Genomic DNA, 17,360 nt, shown 5'->3' with positions numbered 1-17,360 from the left:
GGCCCAGACCAACGAACACCAAGGATTCCTAGAAGCTAGAGGAGGCAAGGGATGATTCTTCCCTACCGATTTCAGGGGGGGAAAGCCCAGCTGACACTTGGATTTCCGACTTCTAGTTAGCTTCCAGAGCTCTGAAACAATAAATTTCTCTTGTTTTAAGCCACCTACTTTGAGGTACTTTACTACAGTGGCCCTAGGAAACTAATACACTACTAATGGAGTCGTACACACAGGTCTAAATAAACCACTTGGAAAACCCGGGAAAGCACGGCTTGGCAATTGCGTGTACAAAAAAAAAAAAAAAAATTACGTGTTTAGTATAGGGAATGATGAAAAGGAATGGACACTGAATATGGATGCCAAGAGAGTCAAGGCAACCTTAAATTGACTTCATAGATATTTACTACCTAGAAAAGTCAGTAGCAGCAGGTTTATTGTGCTCCATACTAGTGCTAGTGACAGCAATTGAAGGGCTGGGATACAAACTCTAGACTAGGGTAATTATTGTGAAAGCAGAGCACTAGAGAAATGGTTGAAGACCTAGGAAAACTGGGCCGAGGAGAAGGCTCAGGAAGAGAGCTACCTTCAAATATCTAAAAAGTTCTCAAAGCAGGTAGAGCTGGTGCTGGGCAAGTGCTTATCAAACACAGGAAGAGAGGAAAGGACCAGCGTAGCCTTACACAGTACCACTCGGCTGAACTAGGACCAACAGAGCCACAGAACACAAATTTAGGCCAAACGTAAGATCTATCTAGCAAATGAAAATAAAATAAACTTGAAAGTATGTTAAAAAAGCAACCCAAATGTGCACGGATAGATGAATAGATAAACACACAGTGGTATATCTATTTAACAGACTATTATTTGGCCATAAAAAAGAATGAAGTACTGACACAGGTTACAACACAGGTGAACCTCGGAAACATGCTAGGTGAAAGAAGCTAGACACCGAAGGTCACATATTATATGACTCCATGTATATGAAATATCCAGAATAGGTAGATCTATAGAGACGTAAAGCAGATTAGTGGTTCCGAGAGACTGGAAGAAGGGAAGGAATGGGGTAAACTGCTTACATGGTACAGGGTTTTCTTTTAGGGTGATGAAAACATTTTGGAACTAGATAGAAATGGTGGTCTTACAACATTTATGAGTGTACTAAATGCCAATGCATTATTCACTTTAAAATGGTTAATTGTTATGTGAATTTCACCTTGATGAAAAAATATATTGAAAAAGAAGGCTAGCATCTGCTTCATGGTAAGAGAAGCTGTATGTAGAATTTAGTGAACTCTGCATCAGCAAACATGTAGATCAAAATCACAACGGACAAGTCCAAAGACTCTTCATGGTAAAAATCCATGTTCTCCTAGAGCGTAACCGAGGACTAGGTATAGATGTTTAAGACTTTTTTTTATCAGAGCTGTAAGGTTCTCTTCCTGCAGAACTCATAAGTACTGCCCTAAGAGACCACAGTTATTTTCATGCTTTCTTTTTATGCAGAAATAAGACACTGTTTCAGGTAGCCTGGCAACATTCTCACTGTCCCTAATCTACTTATCAAATCAACAATTTGTTCAATCTCAGCCATTTTGAAACTGTAACACACAATGGCTGCAAGTTCATTATTACCCTTCTTCTCCTTTGAAGGCCAGAGCCCTGTGTGGTATACACTTTCCATTATAAAAGATCTTCACAATTTTACAACTGAGGATAACATGAGAAACACTAAAGATATCTTGAAGTAGAACCAGAAGTTATTCTACTGCTTTCCTTGTAAGTGGCCTTCAAGAAGTTTAGTTGGTAAACAACTGAATAGAGGGATCTACCACCAATGCCTTACACCAGGGGTTGTGCACCTTTCCCAGTGATTTCTGTCACGGCCTAGGAAATCACATTTAGATGCTTTCTCATCTCCACATCAGGAAGAGAAATGTTTGTGAGTAAAAGTTTAATTTAGTTTGAAATCTTAGCTCTATACTGCAAACCAAACAAAACAAACTAAACCTCTGGTTTTGGTGAATTACATGATACAGAATTCCCTGTGGGTTCGTCTCACAGCCAGACAGATTTGGCCGTCTTAAGAAGTCAAAACCATGTCCTTGAAATAAAAACATATTAAAATATTTACTCTCGAACTTGGCAAAGTCTTGTCTCTACCTCCAGTGTGAAAGAGGGTTCTTTTGACTTAGGAACTTTTGTATATATGAGGTTTTCAGTCCTGTATTTATGTGGACTTTCTATGTAACAGAGAATACTCAGAGAATATATTTTTAAATTTTTTAAAATATTTATTTATTTTTGGGAGAGCACAAGCAGGGGAGGGGCAGAGAGAGGGGGACAGAGGATCTGAAATGGGCTCTGCACTGACAGACTAATAGTAATGAGCCCGATGTGGGGATCACACTCAGAAACTGTGAGACCATGACCTTAGACAAAGTTGGACACTCAACTGACTGAGCCACGCAGGAGCCCCGAGAATGTATTTTTAATAATCAGCAATTTGGATACTGTTAAATTCTTATCAACGTAAAAAAAAAAAAACTTCAGTGATTTTTTTTTTTTTTTCCCTAAAGTTATCTGAGAAGAGAGATACATCCAAAACCCTGAGAACAGGGCACCTGGATAGCTCAGTCAGTTGGGCTACTGACTTTGGTTCAGGTCATGATCTTGCGGTTCGTGAGTTCGAGTCCCCCTGGTAATAGGAGTCAGAAGAAGAGCCAGGTTTCATACCAAGTCAATCCTGTAAAGTACTCAAGCCAAATGCAACCCAGGACCAAATGACAGTAGATTTATTATGTAGGGACTAGACTGGCTTTCCCATCAAAGCTGAACAACTTATTTAAAGCCCCTACCTAGTCCAACATCACAAAACTCTGGTGCTTCTGTCCAGATATTTACAAATGCCTATTTTTGACCACAGATATCAATTTTATATAATCTACATAATGTGAAACTAGCTTTATAAATAAGGAAATGTCCTGTTAATTGTTCTGTCCCTAGCCCTAAGCAGAGTGCGTAGGATGTAACAGGTATTCAATAAATGGTTATTTTTTAAGTGTTTATTTTTGAGTGAGTGAGAGAGAGAGAGAGAGAGAGAGAGAGAGAGAGAGACAGAGACAGAGAGAGAGAGAGAGAGACAGAGAGTATGCAAGTGAGCAGGGGAGGGGCAGAGAGAGATGGAGACAGAGGATCCCAAGCAAGCTCTGTGCTGCCAGCACAGAGCCTGATGTAGGACTCGAACTCATGAACCGTGAGATCATCACCTGAGCTGAAATCAAGAGCTGGATGCTTAACCAACTGAACCACCCAGGTACCCCTCAATAAATAATTATTAAATGAAAGTAATGTATGATTGAGACACAGCACCCTAGAACTAAAGGATCAGATAAGCATAATCCTGCAAAATGGCCACTTTAGAAAACCCTAGAGTAAGTACAGTGATCCTGTCCATTCTACCACTGATTTTGGAGCTTCTTTGGAACGGTCTCTGGAAAGATACAGCTTTTTCCTTTTACTAGGAAAGCCCAGGAACCTCATAAAGAGAATTAAGAAATGCTCAACTCATCACTAGCAACTCTAAATGGAATGCCTAAGAGCGGACTCGGGCTCAGGCCCACTGTCAAGGTCCGTCCCTGTGAGGAGCAGCTACAGAGGGTATCACCAACCAGGATGTGCTGAACTTCCAGGTATCCCAAAGGGTCATGTTCTGAGCAGGAATATGACCCATGCAATATGACCCTATGCCATGAAAGGTCCTCCCTGGCAAGAGTAGCTGATAACCTTGGTAAATGCCTGCCTAAAATGTTACCACTTTAAGGTCAAGGATATGAAGGGGGAAAAAAAGTACTTCAAAATGCCTGTGTTGGCTCATTCATTTTTAAGAAAGATACTACATGAGAAACGATAACCTAACTATCAATAACATCATCGTTAACTGGAAGGTTACCAATCTACTAGCTATCCGTTCTCCTTTTACTTTCTCTCACCAAGAATGGAATCATAAAATCAGCTGACTTTCTAAGAAGTAATTCAATTTTCATTGAACTTGACTTGACGAGCTAGCTGTTTAAAAGGTCTCAAAGGCAACAATGGTTCACGAAGCAAGGCGATTCCTCTGGAGTCTACAAGTGGAGTGATGAGTCACACTACATATATACTTTTTTTCTCTTCCTGCAGCTGCTAATCCAAGTGCTGGGTGGGACGAGACTGACTTAGCACAACAGCTAATTCTCACTATGTGTCCCAGAGTTTTGTTAAAAAATTATATTCTATTTTGCTAATTATCAAAGATATACAAAATAAGGCAAGGAACAGTTATACTTACCAAATTAAAAATAATGACAACACCCAAATGCTACAAAGGTAGTGGTGAAATTGGTACACTCATCAAGTACTGGCTACCATTTAAATTGGGATAACCCATTAGGAAAGCAGTGTGGCAAAATGAATCATGACCATATTGTATTTAGGTGCTTTGATATACACTGTCGGTAAGAATTTGTCCTCAAAAAACATTTCAAATAACAACAAAAATAACGTAAGCAGGAAAAGAGTTATCACAATTTCCTAATAAAGAGAGTGAAGGTAGCCTAAAATGCCCAACAGGAGAAATGGTTGAATTTGGTTTTGGTACTGAAAATGATGCAGCAACACAGACAGAGGCTTGACAAAAGATAAACATGATACAAAATCCTATTTTCATCATGACTGAAAGCATGTAAAAAAAAAAAACATTAACGGCAATGCAAAAGAACAAAGCGGCATACAATGGTAGTAGCCATTTGTAGTTACTGACTTCTCGCCAAATTTTGTGAAGTGATCTGTTACCTTAAAATTAAAAGCCATGAGAACTTTAAAATATTTTCCTAAAACTACCCTTTGTATCAACTCTTTTCAGTGAAAAGATCTGAAGTTAAGACTTGATTACAGAATTCTGCTTCTGTGTTAAAAAAAAAAAAAAAAAAGAAGTAGTAGTAACAGGTTCCCTATTCCCACTTTCTTCTCACCAAAATCCTTACAAATCCTCAGGCCAAATTTGGAAAGTGAGGCACATTACAGTCCTGTATTGGTGAGGTTGACTGCACATTATCACATTACAGGTTCTCAGACAATCTGCAATAAGCTTGTTTAACTCTGGCTAGCCCAGAGTTTGCTAGATGTACCTGATCACGAAACCCTCTCTGCAAGGAAGACCTTCAAATATTCCTTTCCCTACAGTTTGTGAAATGCCACTTGGATTGCTGATGCTCCAAGGGGGCAACAGAAGGAAAGCATCTTCATTACGAGCTGTTTCCAGACTATGTGCTCCTTACTTGGGAATCACAAATGATAGCCGACCTCCTCCCTCAGGTGTACGTACTGAGGTAGAGAAAGAGCTGGAGAGCTGCTCATCTACTCTGTCCCTTAAAAACAACAGAATCCCGGGGCGCCTGGGTGGCGCAGTCGGTTAAGCGTCCGACTTCAGCCAGGTCACGATCTCACGGTCCGGGAGTTCGAGCCCCGTGTCGGGCTCTGGGCTGATGGCTCGGAGCCTGGAGCCTGTTTCCGATTCTGTGTCTCCCTCTCTCTCTGCCCCTCCCCCGTTCATGCTCTGTCTCTCTCTGTCCCAAAAATAAATAAACGTTGAAAAAAAATTAAAAAAAAAAAAAAAAAAAACACAACGGAATCCCACACAAATGCAATGAACCCTGAAGGGTGCAGGTGTGGGAGGTTTTGTGGCCATTACAAAAGGGGTTCAGACCTAATCCAAAGAGAACGACGGTTTCTGCAAAAGCAGTTTCTTCTGTGTAATTATGAAGTGGCAACCAAGGAAATCGGAGTGATTCCTATGAGAACTAGTCAGTTTCTCTTTTAGATATAAATATAGTCTTGTTCATGAGGTGAAAAAAATCAAGCATTTATCTCTTTGAAGTCGGAATTTTTAAAAATACATGCGTGTGGTAGTAGGGTGTCTTCAGAGAGCAAATAGCACACATGTGCCCTCCCAGAGCAGGCGAACACAGACCCCCAACCCGTCTGTCTACACAGCTCTTTAGCATCACGTGACTGTTACCTCTGGCCGAAGCGTAGCTTTCATGCAGACTTGGCAAAGAGGCCCATTTCGGGAGAACTGAAGGGGAAGGCGCCGAGTTCGATTTCGACACGCTGGCTCCTCACACATCAACCAGCCCTGGAGAGCGGAAAAGAGAACACTGGAGTCTTATCACCACCGTCAAACAAATGCATGTAAAAACCTCCTTCGTCATCAAGACAGATTCCTTTCGCTCAAACCTTCCTTAGAGGTTCTGAAATAGTTCCCTACCTTTCTTCCCTGGCATGTGGCTTAGACCTATGCCCCAACCTTAACAGTTAGGAAATGCGTCAAGTTTAAAAAACAAAAAAAAAAAATCCCGGGAAATATTCTTCCCTTCTTCTTAATATCTACCCCCGACGCATGCTTACAGCAAAGCCTCCCAGTAAAAGCTTACAGGATGACACACAGAATGCAAACTGATGGGCCTTTTGGGCACTAGTAAAGACTGTTACCAAAGGAAAGAGTATACCATGTAGAAATGAATGACTTTCCCAACAGCGGACTGACCACTGGCTACTGGCTTAAATGCTGTGTTCAGCTTCCTTTTCCGTAAAGTAGGTCCAACAACAGTACCTAGACCTCCTTTACAAGTTGTCATGATGTAATACACTTAGCATGCTGAGAGCTGTACCTGGCATCAAAGAAACACTTAAAGTAAGCAATTATTTAAAATTAAAGCAGATTCTTCTACACACATTCTCTGGAGGCATAAAACTGGCTGCAATGTTTTCAAGGACAATCTCAACTGAACACTCTTTCCCAGGGGTCTGAATTAGTCATTGCCCATTGCACTGGGCTTTAGACTTTCTTCTCAATTTCCTTCTTCAGTTACCCTCTCCTGCTGCCCTTGTTCGAATTTTTTCCTAGAAGTGTGGCAACAACACGCCTGGTATCTTAAAGTAGTATCGTGATCGCTAGAAAACATATCTGTTGAATGAGGGAGACAAAACCGCACAAGGGGGAGGAGCAAAGTTCAGGTGCTCTTAGGAAGGGCCCCAGGATCTGTGGCTTTAGTGCTCAGTGTGTTGGGCATAGGAAGGCTAAGCAAAGCAGGCTGAAGGGCTGCGGTATAAAGGTGAACAGGCGCATTCCCTTGTGGCATGGTGTTCCCACCGAGGCAGCGGCAAATTGGGACCTGACTGTCTTTGCACCTTGGAGTATTTGGAGAGGCACAACTTTTGAGATGGTCTTGAAGAGTGAGTAGAAGTTTGGTAGGTGGAGAAAGCAGGAAAGGCCACTGAGGCAGAAGGAACAACATGTGGAAAAGAATGAAGGCCAGAGAGCTATGAGTGATGTGATGAAGAAAACAATCAATGACATGTTTAACCCCGTTCCCCATTTCTAGAATCAGCAATGGTCTTTCCCCCCCTAGATAAGAGCAGTATACACACAAATGTTGCTTAATTACATCGGGGACCTTCACCTGCCACTTAACAGTGCCACGTGGCTTTAGTCCAAACCTGCAGGATGTCCCCACTCATTGTTGTGCCGTGTGACCTCATTCCTGAGAATAGGTTCTTCTTGGAAGAAACTACAACCAGACTCAAGAGAGAGCACCCAAAATCAGTTCAGTTCCAGTTATGGGTTTTACAGCCAAAGAAAGTATACTCTAGAATATTTTGAGTGAAAGAAAATGTACTACCTTTGAAGATGATAAAATTCATCTAGTCAATACATTCATAAGGAACTTCATTCCTATCTTCAATCAATACGCCAAACTATTTTAATATTTAAACTCTTCAGACAGAGGATCTCAAGGAGTCCTTATAAAACCTCTAATATGTGTCCAAAATTACATTAAATAGTATAGGGAGTAGCCAACGAAGCACCAGGTAGAGAGTTTCAGGAAATGACAACCTAAATAAGAAAGTGAGGTTCACACACACAAAGATGAAAAGCAACTCAGTATGGTTTGGCTTTAAGAACTAAGTTGTACGGTACCAACCATAAATGCCCAACAACACGGAAAAGGGATGGAGTCGTGTGGATCCTACCTATCTGAGACAAACTACTACCATGCTTCTGAGTCACAGGCAACTATTTGTTCTAAATCTTAGGGCCTAAACTAGGGCCTATAGCTATACTTTCTGGATTTGAGGCCACATTTTAATATTTCTGAAACTCAGGTGCATTGACAAATGACATGTACATTGAGTGACATATTTACGTTTCCTTTAAAAACACTGTGAAGTCAAGAGTGTAGTTCACAATCGATGGCCCCTCAGAATTAAGGAAAGCAGACACTTTGGTTTGTTTAGCTTGTCCTGGGCGTGGGGGACACAGAAGGAGGTAAGTGGTGCCGACAGCAGCAGGTATTAAATTCTAAATGAAGCCTATAAATGCTAACGGCGAGACCAGCTGTTTCCCAAAGTACCTGTTTAGGCACATTAATAAAGGAAACAGTAGAATTCAAGCAGACCACGTATGAAAAATGCAAGACTCGACTAGTCCTTTATCGTTCGTTTGGCTTTGCTACATTATAGTTGCTGTCTGAGGCTTTACACGCTTTGGAATAGGTACCAGCTAATAATGCCAACCACAGTTGTGAACACAATTTTAGAAAAGCAAGCAGACAGGAAACAACGATCATGTTTTGAGACAATAAGTTACTAATTATTGGCATAAAACCTGGAAGTTAAAATTACTCTTCAATTTTTAAAAGATACCATTCAAAAAGCTCAAGTGCTCGTCAGATGTTTTAGAAACTTGATTCCATCAATTTGCTAGAACTTCATGACTCACTAGAAAGCTGCCAACCAGGGAGATGCTAAATTGTCACCTCACCTGTTTCTAAAGCAAACACCAAACTCTATCTCTGACACAGTTACTAACTAAATGTCCTTCCAAATCATATAGAAAACAGATAATATAATTTGTCTAGACTTCCTACCAGTTATAATTAACATTAAAGAGGTCTTTTCTTCTTTGTCACCTCTCTATTCAGTACTTATTTGGGTTTGTTTGTACTTACTATCTGTTAATCTCCCTTTACAAATGACAACAATAACTAGTGCTATTATGCATGGAAATTACACATGCTGATAACTGTGTGAAGGGAACTAGGGCTGCAAAACAATATTAGGAGCCTGTAACTCTTGATTCTTCTTGTTTTATTTTGATAATTAAGCTTCTGGTCATGGTTTATTTTAAACAAAACTCTTCTGTGGGGGAAATAGACCTTAATCATATTCAATACATGCTTTGCTTCCATTTGACTTTGTCAAGTACATTTTGGTTAACCCTTTGTTCCCCCAGCAAATATTAATGGACTACGCTGTATCTACCTTGAAAGAAACATCTGTGTTGTTAAAATTAAGGAGGCCGAGCCTTTGCAAATATTCTATGATGGGGCCAGTCTTAGTTGCAAGATTTCATATTGAATTATGCCCTTAATGGGTGATAAAAAACAAAGCAAATGCAAGTAACTAGCATTGAATAAATTCACTTTGAAGCATCGCTCACAAACATAAAACTGAGCTTATTTTCATTTCCCATGATGGGAAAAAACTTACAGCCCAAAGTTACATTGCCAAGTCAACGGCCAAAAAATTTAACGAAGTATACTCCTTTGTAAGTGCAACCTATAAAAAGGGCTGGTTTTTATGAAAATCCCCAGAACCACCCTAAGGAAGCCTGCCAACAAAATATGTCATTTTATTATGCAATGCCACATGTAAATGCCAAACTGTCACAACCAACACGAATAAGGTCATTAAGTTTTCAGATGCCTACTTTAACCACATTTATAAGTAGGGGGTTCAAAAGAGGTGAAGCCAGCGTGTCCAACAGCAAAATAAACCTCTACCAAAATACGCAAAGATCTGTCACCTGTTACTTTAGTTTCAGCATCACTAATTCCTTGAAATCATTGTGTACGAAACTGTGTCAAATGCTGATTGGTTCTGATTGCTAAATTATATTTCTGAGGTCTCAACTAAAATGGTTTCTGTCTGCACATGCTAAAAAGGGATCGATTTCCACTTGTAACTGAGGCGTTCCTGGTAGCTGCACCTTAAACACAAACTTATTCACTTGTGTACATTTGTATTTTTAGAAGGATGCACACAGAGAAATCATCCAGACCTGTATAGGTAGCACAGAGGAGGCGCTCAAAAAAAAAAAAAAAAGTCTGAATAAATGAATGAACAGAAGCAATAAAATAATACACAGGAGCAAACGTATAGAAAATAATAAGGGCTTAAAATTCCCAGGAGAAAGAAAAATGCACTGTTCTCATACCTTTGAATCAAATATATGGTGGGTCCTTCTCCTCCCGCTTCCAATGAGTCACCAAATCTGTCCAACTGGCCTTGCAATCCCATTGTCGTCAACTCCGCCAAAGCCCAGAACTCAAGGTCGATCTACTCTAATAGCCTCCTACCTGGTTTCCCCAACTCCACTCTCTCCCACATCCAGTGTAAAGACTTGCCCAGCATAGCTTCCCAAGGGCCCTCCACTCCCTCCCCTCCAGTGGTAAGCCTTCCATAGAGAAGGTATGCTTTGGTCTGGCTTTCAAGTTCTTCCAGGCTCATCCCATCTCCCTTTCTCACATTCCCTTACCCAAACCCTTCGCCCCACTGAATTGGTTTACTCACCGCCCCCACCACATTTTGCCTACTACCAACTCCTTGCCTTGGCTTAAGCTATAGAATCTCTGCCTAAAATGGCCATTCCTTGAGCATTACTTCCACTCTTCTGTGAAACTTCCCCACCATCCAGAAACTTCTCCTCTATCCTGGTGCCACTGAGCATACAATGCTCTGTACTGTCCCTGAACAATCTTATTTTACTTCCCTAACTGGAAACTCAGGCCCAGGGGATGACCCACTGTGGATCTGGTAGTGTCCTCCCCTTTGGGCAAAGGTTCACACTCAATGAAGAATACAGAAATGAAATTATGAAAAAGTGCACTTGAACACAGCTTCTCCCCACCCAGTTATTATGGGGTAATTTTACATAAGTCACTGAACTTTCCTCTGAGCCTCCGTTTCCTCATCTACAAAACACAAGGCAATAATATTTACTCTATTAGAGTTGTTCAGAGCTCACAACAATGTTCATTAAATGTAAGCTATCATTATTACCCTCCACACGCCTCCACTACTGGGGAACATTAGTGCTGGGCTACAGGGGGCAATGCACTGGTGAAGACACATTATTCCAAGCAGGGAAGATTCTGGTCGGTTTCCACCTGGTGTTACCAAAAATAGAGAGCAACGATGATGGATAACTGGTTAGATTAGGTGGAGGTGCTTTTCAATGTGATCGCAAAATAACAGAACTGTGCAGTCAATGCAAGTGAACTTTCCAGGTCTTTCCTGGCAAAACTGTACTAGATTTGAAGTTGTAGATGGCAGAATGGATGGTGAGGGAAGAGGAAAGCGTCTCTGCTTTATTTCAGGATTCAGAGATTTTCAAGACACAACACCCCCCAGTACTGCACTGACGTATGATTTAGTTGAAATTGTCATGGCTCTCCAGGAGTGCAGGAACAGCAGCCAGGAAACGTGCTCTTCCACAGTTCATCATATCATTACTATTTTTCTGTAACAGCCATTAACTGCTCCTTTACCCAAACTCTACACACTTTGAGAACCAGATCCGCTTTTCACCCAAAACCATTTATAAATGTTCTGGGGCTCCCTTGCAGTCACTTTTTTCTGTCACAGAATTATCCCCAGTATAAAATGGGTCTTACAGACAGTGCACAGTATGGGCCCACAGCTGCTTTTCAAGAATGACATGTTGTGATTTGGGATTTCCAGAAATATCAAAAAACAAATTGCTTTCTGACCCACATTTGCACCCAAAACTGGGAGAAAATTTTCCTAAGATCTCCAGGGGAAGTTTTAACAGGAACATAATTTTGCTTTTAAAGTTAAATCTTCTACACTGCAGCATGCTGGCCTGTCAAAGAGTGATTATTAAGTCTCAGAGAGGTGCCATGGTAGGAGATGAAAGAGAAAATCAGGAAAAATACATATATAAACTATTCACTGAAGTTAATACAAAAATATTTTTAACAAAATTATCAAACAAAACAGAAGTGGAAAGTGCCTTGTCAATGGAAAACTTTTAAATATTACCAAAATTGATTTTTAAAGTAAGATATCTCTTTAAATGAACAGTCACATGTCATTTCATCCAAGTTATTTGAAACTTATTGATCTTATCATTTGTGTGAAGACCAGACTCTGCCATCAGTTTGCTGAAAGGATAATGGAGCACTCCCAAACTGTTATGATAGGTTAGATGCAAACAGTGGTCCTCATTTAAACACACAGAATAGCACTACAAGTGCACAAATTCCAACCTCAGCAATTGTATATTACATGATAAATTAGCAAGTTGCTCTGCTTTGCCTCACATCAAATCCAATACCACAGCCTTGTTATTTTAATTTGCAATCAGAGGTTGAGCATCAGAAGATGTCCCTGAGGTACATTAAAGAGCCCCATGCAAGCCATCTTCTCCCACTATACTGTGAGCAGAGAAAGCCAACAATTACCAGCAATTTTATTTTACCACTGTAGGACAATACTAGAACAGTTAAAATTGTCTCCATGCAAGCAACCAGGGAAAATATACTTAAAATGATTTTATAAGGAAAATTACATGGGGGGGGGGGAGTTCAATGGAAGACATGTATCTTTCTGTGTGGGCAGCTAAAACCTCTCTTAGTATATTCAAGCCTATTCTCTAAAATACTCTCCCTATTCATCCAACTCAAAAGCAAGCTACATTCGTAGGCTATAATAGGTCACAACTAAGTACACAGTACCTTGCTTCAGGAATAATTCTGCTTTGTCTGTCAACTGTCAACAAAGCACAAAGAGCTCATGCGACCCAGCCATGTACTGTGGATGTTAGAGATCTAACAAAATACAAATAGTAAGAATACAACATTTCCAGGCTGCCCTGCTTTCACTGTATATGAGAAACTGAAAGCATTTTCCTCTCCACGTTCCATTAATCTCTATTGTATTAGAAATCTTTCCATAAGACTTTTTTTCCCCTCCCTATGTGAAGCTACAAGTGACTTGGGGATGTAATATTCCAACTGCCACGAATGTCCGACTTTCCACCATGAATGGTTATAGATGGATGTGTCAGTTAAGGAATACAGACATTTCAATAAGGAAAAGGAAGAGAGAGAGAGAGAATCGAGTGGAATGAGACAGTACAATGGCTACTCTGTTGCTTATATTAATATTATAGTGAAGGAACCTCTAAGAAACATTGCTCATTACTTGCACGTCCACCCCTGCCTCTCAAGTCTTCAATAATGACAAAAAATCACCTTTGCTATGAACACACACTAACAAATAAAACCTCAAAAGCAATTCAAGCCTTAGTTTCACCAGTATGTACACAGAAAAAAAAAAAAAAAAAAAAAGACTGGAAGGAACTACCCAAAAATGTCATCGTAGGTTGTCTGTAGTTTTTCTTCTGTTTCTGTAGTTTCTGAATTTTCTACAGCAAGCACATACTGCGTTTATAATTAGAAAGCTGTTATTAATGAAGGAAGAGAAGTTTTGCCAAGAGCATTCAATATAATCAAATCACTAATACATGTGAAAAATATTTTGAACTGTCTCATGTGCTTGGCTGTTACCAAGATGAATTCTCAGGGAACGTGCTTATGAGAATTAAAAAAAAAAAAAAAAAAGCACATGAAAAAAATGTGTTTTTTTTTTCATTGAAAAAAAATGTTTTGGTTTTTTTGTTTTTTTTTTTTACTAATTCAGAAATTTTAAAAAGAGGTCAATTTAAGCACATAAGCAGTTCCCAAGTAGAAAGTGGCAGGGCATGGATTAGTAGTAGTAGAATCATTTACGAAACTAAGCCACTCACTAAAATGCACACAGCCTTCCATGGATTATCATCGGAATACTTTTTGTTATGATGTTAGATCTCTGAAGGTAGGTTATAAATCCGTTTTAAACAGAGGTGCTTTGTTCCCCACACCCCCTCTGCTGCCTTTATTCAATGTACATACGATATCTAGGATAGGAATCAAATTAAAAAAAATTCAAACAGGTGGGCATGCCTAGAACCTTATTATCAGCAGAGTTTTTCTTTGCTGAAGTCTAGCGAAAAGTAATTTTTATTGTTTGTTTGTTAGCAGTCTAGTAATTTATTGGTATGGTTTAATGTGATATGCCTCTGGGTACTGAACAACAAATGTTAAAACTGAACTATCTATGCAAGAGCCTCAAAGGGCATCTGAAAATCAGAATGGAGTTCAAACCATCACCAGGCAATGTTTGTTCATTTAACTTTAATTATTTTCTCCTTGAGAATGGTACTAATGAAACTGAATATCTTTCATGGTTTCGAAGGGCCGTTTGAATAGTCTGTAAACAGAACTAAGGGTAGACAAGAGATCTGGCCGAGCCAGGGGGTTGCTAGGTGATGTAGAATGTAAACCCACAAACTTGTTAAGGTTTGCTTTCCTTTCATGCCACTTTCACACACTCTCAAAAGTTTTGAGAACTGATTTTTCAGGTGGCCATTAAAAAAAGAAGAGACCCCCTGCCTTCGAAATTCACTCCCCCCAGATGCTCTGGCAGATCCAGAAGAGATAAAATCCATTTGACCTTTGGCTGTAACCTGGGAAACTTTTGGTTTTCCCTAAATGTAAGACCGTACATTTTCTAGATGCCCATAATTTAAGAAACAGATCCACAAAGATTGATTTTTGAACTTCAAAAAGACATTTCTAATCTTCATTTTTTAGTCAACTATGAATAAAATTAAGATTTCCCTCCAGAAGAAAAACTGTGATCACAGCTTAGCACAGATTATCATCAGGACAAACCTTTCAGTTTGGCCACTCGCTTAAGTCTCGTCTGGCCTACACCAAGTCTGACTGCCTGTGAGGGGGTCCCTCCCGCCCCTCCCCCAGCTCCTTTCTAAGTAGCTGATCAGAGATTGTCCAGTAAGAGCACTTTATTAGATCATCAGCCAGAGGGGTTCACAAGTACCGAGAGCAATGGGCTCAAATGCGGCACATCAGTTTTAATAGACCAGGGGCTACTAGTAAACTGCAGATACTGCTGAGAACTTTCCTTGCACTGAACCCTTGAAAAAGCACCGTCTCTCCAGCTTAAATGCAGCTGCCTCTTTCAATGCCGCAAATGGGTAAATTTGACAAAAAAGCCACCATTAAGACTACATGAAAGGCTCAAGACAACATCCTTTCAATGCTTTGTACTTCAGTAATCAGATGTACTTACTCACCCCCTCCCCCAAACCCGATCAAGAACTATTTCTGAATGGTAGGAAATAATTCCACTTTGTACATCTTTTAGTTAATCAAGACTTTCTATTCAGCAATTTGACCTTTTGTTCAAAACAGGATTATCAGTTTTTTCGCCAGTTACCAAGGGCGACTCGCATGGTGAACATAATTGCAATAATTTGCAAAACACCATGGCAACCCACATTACAACTAGGTAAATACTGGGCTTTTGTGCTACATTGTTATTTTCAGAGATGCTGAAGTCAAAGAACGAATGACAAATGAACACAAAATTTATATTTGCTTTGTCTCAAAAGAGAAGAAAATTGATAACAAGAATTGGGGGGAAACCGACTACAGCTGTAATTTCTAACTTGATTAATTAGGATGGTAACAGTCCTTAACAGTATATTCAACAAACAGCCCTGACTTCGTCTCTCCACCCACCTCTCTCTATACCACTACCCCTCTCCCCCCAACCCAGACAAATTTTTTCAGCTTGGAGAACAAACATCCCCCATTTGCTCTTTTCTTCAACTTAATGGAATCCTTAATTGCAGAATATTGTTCTCCTGCTCTTCACGGCACTGAAAACGGAGAGAAAAGAGGAGAGGGCCAGGGCAGACAGGGAGCTACAGTCATTTGGTTCCTGCCTCTTTTGGACACCCCAGGCCCAATGATGAGACGGCATTTTTCTGGTATCAGCTGCTGTTTTGAGGCAGACAATAAAGTCAAAACTATTTAGCGTTGCAGAAAAGCCACTTCTTTCCTTTTGGCAGTACAAGGTAAGTCTACATGCCGAGATGAAGTTTCAAAATGTAAATGCCAAAAACAGAAGATGAGAAACTAACAATTTTAAAAACCGTACATTTTTTCCTGTAAATAAAGTATTAACTGTGGTTCTGTCCAAAAAGCTGTTGAAATGCATGCTTGCTATTTGAGGAAGATACTCAACAGTATTACCAGTGTGCTGAAAACCACTTTATACGCAGAGCCCAATTCATGAAACAAGCTAAAAATACAAACTGAGCACTACGAAATTAATACAAAAATCAAAATCATATTTTTAGTAGATAAACATGGTCTCACAAATAGTATGTTAATCTTTTCCGTAATAAATGTGATGACTGGAAAAGTTCTATCACAATTGTTTTTACCCAGGTACGACTGGCAGGTTCTACTGCATGGCAAAGGAGCGTTTTTTTTGTTTTTTGTTTTTTCCTACGAGGAACAAATTCTGTTGTAATGCCTAGCTTTTCGAAATTATCAAAATTGACTTTCCCATGTAAAATGGAATATTTTGGGAAGAGAAAAAAAAAACACACAGAAAGGGCTTGTGGAAGTTTTACACTGCCGAGATCTCAAAGAATAAGAAGCTCCAAATGCTCCCGCAACACAGCCCAGCCTGCCTTCCTTCATCTGCCTCACGACAAGGCAGAGCGGAAGGACTCTCTGAAGTGATCTGCATATTTCCCCTAACTTTTGAAAAATCAAATGAACCTGATCCTCTAATGGGTCCATTCTTATTTTGTCAGGGCTGAAAATTCCCAGGCAGACCTCTAAGATTCAGCCTGGAGAAATCACGATGTAACATTCTTCAGAATATGCCTCCAAAATTACAGATGCTGTGATTTCTCCCGAGGAGTGGAAATCAAAAGAATGTGACACATTAACTCCTTCTCAGTCAGTGACAACTTCTTTACATTTGGAAAATATATTTTATTTTCTGGTTTAGTTCATTCTGAATTTACCATACCTGTATTAAGCGCATTCCTATCAAAAGTCTAAATGTTAAGAGGAAATATATCCTTTAATGCCAAATGATAAAGGGTTGAACAAGCCTTCGGTACTTTTTGATCAAACAGAACTGATGATAGATCATAAAGTGGGCCTAAAATCCCCATGACACTTGAACTTCTTTAAGAAACCCTTATATATAAATGAAATATTTTGTAATCTAGCTGGAATTTCTTCACATGAAACATTTTACCCAGTATATTGTTCCCTTCCCTCCCCAACCTTTTGTGGCTTCGGTTCGTT

The 17,360-nt window shown here is 39.8% G+C and overlaps 1 protein-coding gene across 3 annotated transcripts in view; it reads right to left on the bottom strand.

The window, feature by feature from the left end:
* The window catches only part of POLA1 (DNA polymerase alpha 1, catalytic subunit), a 302,724-nt gene that overhangs the window by 101,065 nt on the left and 184,299 nt on the right, over positions 1–17,360 (bottom strand). For all 3 annotated transcript variants that reach the window (XM_006943631.5, XM_019823691.2, XM_045051163.1), the window contains exon 35: positions 6,056–6,172. In XM_006943631.5, coding sequence (XP_006943693.1) covers positions 6,056–6,172 — 117 coding nt within the window. The remainder of the gene's footprint in view (positions 1–6,055; positions 6,173–17,360) is intronic.

Source organism: Felis catus, chromosome X, assembly GCF_018350175.1.
Source record: "Felis catus isolate Fca126 chromosome X, F.catus_Fca126_mat1.0, whole genome shotgun sequence".
NCBI classification, from domain to species: domain Eukaryota; kingdom Metazoa; phylum Chordata; class Mammalia; order Carnivora; family Felidae; genus Felis; species Felis catus.
This window is presented reverse-complemented; position numbering and strand designations above follow the sequence as displayed.